At 31.1% G+C, this 3902-nt stretch overlaps 1 protein-coding gene across 1 annotated transcript in view; it reads left to right on the forward strand.

Moving 5' to 3' along the window:
* Positions 1-836: 836 nt before the first annotated feature.
* LOC106691197 (carboxypeptidase D) overlaps positions 837-3902 on the forward strand; it is a gene marked incomplete at its 3' end in the record, with an annotated part of 37972 nt that continues 34906 nt past the window's right edge. The window contains 1 exon segment of the mRNA XM_014436893.3: positions 837-1367. Coding sequence (XP_014292379.2) covers positions 936-1367 — 432 coding nt within the window.

Raw genomic sequence — 3902 nt, forward strand, 5'->3', positions numbered from 1 at the left:
GCCGACTATTATTTCTGGGTTTAGCAAGGCTTCTTCTATTTTCTTGGTTGATAGCTCTCTCTCTCTTCAACTATCTCCGTGTTCTCTCCTCCTCCAAGGGTTGGGCATGTTTCTTGGCCATTGATGTTCTATCCGGGTCCATCCAGGCCTTTCTACTTCCTTTCGGGCCTCCAGCTCTCTAGCGCTTGTATCCATAAGGTCTTGAGGACATTCCACAAATGAGCGCTCTCTCGGAAATCTCTCCTTCTTCCCTAGCGCTTTTGCCAATTAAACCTTTAAAGTCATGAATAGGAATTGCATTCGATCTTGTACTTGAATTGTTTCTATCATCTCGCCGAGTTTATCTGCAATTCTGTTGCAGCGTGCCAGGAGTTCCGCGGAATACTGCCCACTAGACTGTTTCGATTTATCTCTTCGATCATCATAAATATATCTTCTTCTAAATTAAAAAAAATGGAAGCTAAACTGGAAACCAATGATAAAAATTTTGTTGAATATTACTCCGGTATCTAAAGTTCCTGGGTTTCGGCACCACTTAAGTATTGGCGAAAGTAAAATGTTAAAAAAGTGAAGAAGGGATAAAATCTGACGCGCTTGGACTGCTGTAAAATACTTTATTGGGTTCGGTACATCTCTTTATATACATTCGATCATCTAATCCCCTCAGTCAGCTGACATCGAAATAATAGATGACTTTGACCGTAACTTATATATATTCGCATATATATTTTTTTTGGAAGTTATGTTTAATAAGTTAATAAATTCCTTCCATTACCTCTAACATATTTTGAAAATGAGATTTAAGTGATTCTTACCTCTTCAAGAAGGTTACGAATAAATCGATGTCTCGTTAGTAGGTGTTTTGCTGTCAGATTTTTTGTTTTTTTTGTTTTTGTTTTATTTCGTTATTTTTGAATTAATGTTTAGGTTTAAAGATGTATTTAATGCTATTTAAAAACATTATTTTCCTCAGTTCCTTTATTTTCGTTCATACGAATGATGTTTCAAATTGTGCATTTATTCAGCAATATGTTACCAATGAACAATTGCAAAAGTGTTTGAAAAACATTGAAAATAAATATCCTCATCTTTCTAAAGTGTATTCTATAGGACGCTCTGTTAATGGGCAAGATTTGTCTGTGATAAGTATCAGTGAAAATGTTCATTCTCATAAATTAGGGAAACCTTTGTTTAAATATGTCGCTAATATTCATGGAGATGAAGCACTTGGTAGACAGCTACTTCTAAAGTTAGCTGAATACCTTTTGGAAGAATATCATCACAATGATAGGATAGGTAATCTGTTGAACAGGACAGAAATACATTTGCTTCCTTCTATAAATCCTGATGGATTTAACAATTCTGTGGTAAGTATCTTTCATCTATTGATATAATGCCTTTTAACTACTGTTATTTGTTCTTTTACCAAATTATTTTTGAAGTTCATGAGCTTATATCAGTAATTTTGATACTCCAAGATTACATATGAATAAGAAAAGTTTTTCATTGTTAGTACTTCTCAAATTTGTATAGAAATCAGCTGTTTTGAAGGTCTTACTGATCACATTGAATCCTGAACATCGCCCTTTGTGTCCGATAACCCCTACTATTTTGTATATGCTGCATTAGTAGTGTTTTTTTGGTTAAAATCGGTAACATAGGTTGTGAAAGATATGAATCATTAATCATTGTACTATAACAATTCGGTTTAATGTTGGAACAACAAATTGTATATTTATAATCTCATTTGTCATTTTTATGTTTATGAAACTTATAGCAGTATATTTGTAAACTCTTGTGCCTATGTTTGTTGTTGAGATAAAAGAATATAAGTTTGTTTATCTTATTTGAATAAAATTCAACACCATTTATGGTTAATCTCCAGTGAAAAAGTCCATGTAAGATTTTCTTACATTAATTTATATCTTAAACAAGTATAAGCTGAGATCTATTTGAAATTAAGTATATGTTGAAACCATTAATAATACCAAAAACATGATTAGCACTTCTTGGTGGCATTATTTACAAAACAATTGTCAATAATGTGTGTTGAAGAGAAACAAACCTCAACAGTGTCTTTTACTATTTATATTAGATTGATAACACTAAACATTCAGTTTTTAATACGAACACTAAACCTCATATAATTTCAAGGAAACTACATTAACATGATTTGGGGATTTACATTATAAATAAATTATTGAGGTTAATACAATTTCTGGACTCAATTCTCTTCATCACTAATCTATTCTAATATAGTTGACAAACCCTTAACATTATTCAGGGTTATGTGGAGTGTGAAAAAAGTTAGTTTTCATTACATCCCCACATCCAAAAATTTAAATCACCACTTTTTTCAACCTTAATATAATAACTGGAAGATAAGAATGGATTGCGAAAATGTAAGTATTTCAATGCAAAGTTAAAAGAAAAATTATTTTCTTAATACAATTATAGATTTATTTTTTAATACAAAACCCTTGACCATCCTTTCCATAAATTATAATATTACATATTAAACTACTGTGATTTGGGGTTTTATATTACTAATAAATTATTGAAGTTAATAGATCAATTCTCATCCCCATGTTCGATAATATGAATGACTACGATCATGTTAGCCGTAATATTAATAGGAAGATAAAAAAGAAATCGTTATTATTTGGGTGTTTCTTTGCAATTTCCCAAAATGTGTTGAAAAAAAAATTTATGATGAGGTGTATTTAGTTGACCGTAGATTACTGATTAGAGAAGATGGTCGGGGGAGGGGGGGGGGTGCGGTTAGCAAAGGAACAACATAAATAAACAAAAAAATATTTATTTATGCTGACGTTTCGACCTGATTTTCAGGTCATCATCAGGGCTGTAAAAAAACAAAAATACAACAACCATCATTTAGAGAGAAAAAATCCAGGCTACATTGTTATAAATTGCAGGAAAAGCCGCAAGAGTGCAGGTCAGCAAAAGAGGTTATATAAACAGAAATCTAAAGGTCAAAAGATCATAGAGATAAAATAGTCAATGTGAGAGTAAAAGAGAAAAAAAGAAAAAAATACTAACATAAAGAGGTGTAAATTGTAAAATAATGAGAGCCCAAAAAGTAATAAAATGTATCAATATATAAAGGGTGTGTAAAACCGGATATATTAATGGGGAGTATGTAAAAAGAATGTTATAGAAAATAAGAAGAAATATGGAGAATAGGAAATGAAGAAATAAGAGATAAGATAAGAGAAAAAAAAATAACTTACAGTTGTACGCAGAGATCTCAGCTAAACTGTTTGAAATTGCAGGAATAGTCGTTAGAGTGCAGGTCAACAAAAACGTTAGCCAAACGGAAATCCAACAGTCAAAAAACTAACGTTGGTTAACCATGATATGCGACTGCTATCCGAAAGTTTACCTGAGATCTCTGCCTACAACTGTTAGTTATTTTTTTCTCTCTTATCTTATTTCTTCATTTTCTATTCTCCATATTTCTTCTTACTTTCTATAACATCGTTTTTACATACTCCCTGTTGATATATCCGATTTTACACACCCTTTATATATTGATACATTTTATTAATTTTTGGGCTCTCATTATTTTACAATTTCGACCTTTTTATGTTAGTTTTTTTTTTCTTTTTTACTCTCACATTGACTATTTTATCTCTACAATCTTTTGACCTTTAGATTTCTGTTTATGTAACGTCTTTTGCCGACCTGCACTCTAGCGGCTTTTCCTGCAATTTATAATAATGTAGCCTGGATTCTCCTCCTATAATCTTACTCTCGCATTTCTTACTTTCTTCATTTCCCTGTTCTTTTCTAATTTCTTTAATTAATTCTGTATAAATTCTTTCCACTGTATCATTAATTTGTTGCTAACATTTATATGTATATAAATAATAATATAATCA

The sequence above is a fragment of the Halyomorpha halys genome, unplaced genomic scaffold (genome assembly GCF_000696795.3).
Source record: "Halyomorpha halys isolate HHAL.00 unplaced genomic scaffold, Hhal_1.1 Scaffold2142.1, whole genome shotgun sequence".
NCBI lineage: Eukaryota > Metazoa > Arthropoda > Insecta > Hemiptera > Pentatomidae > Halyomorpha > Halyomorpha halys.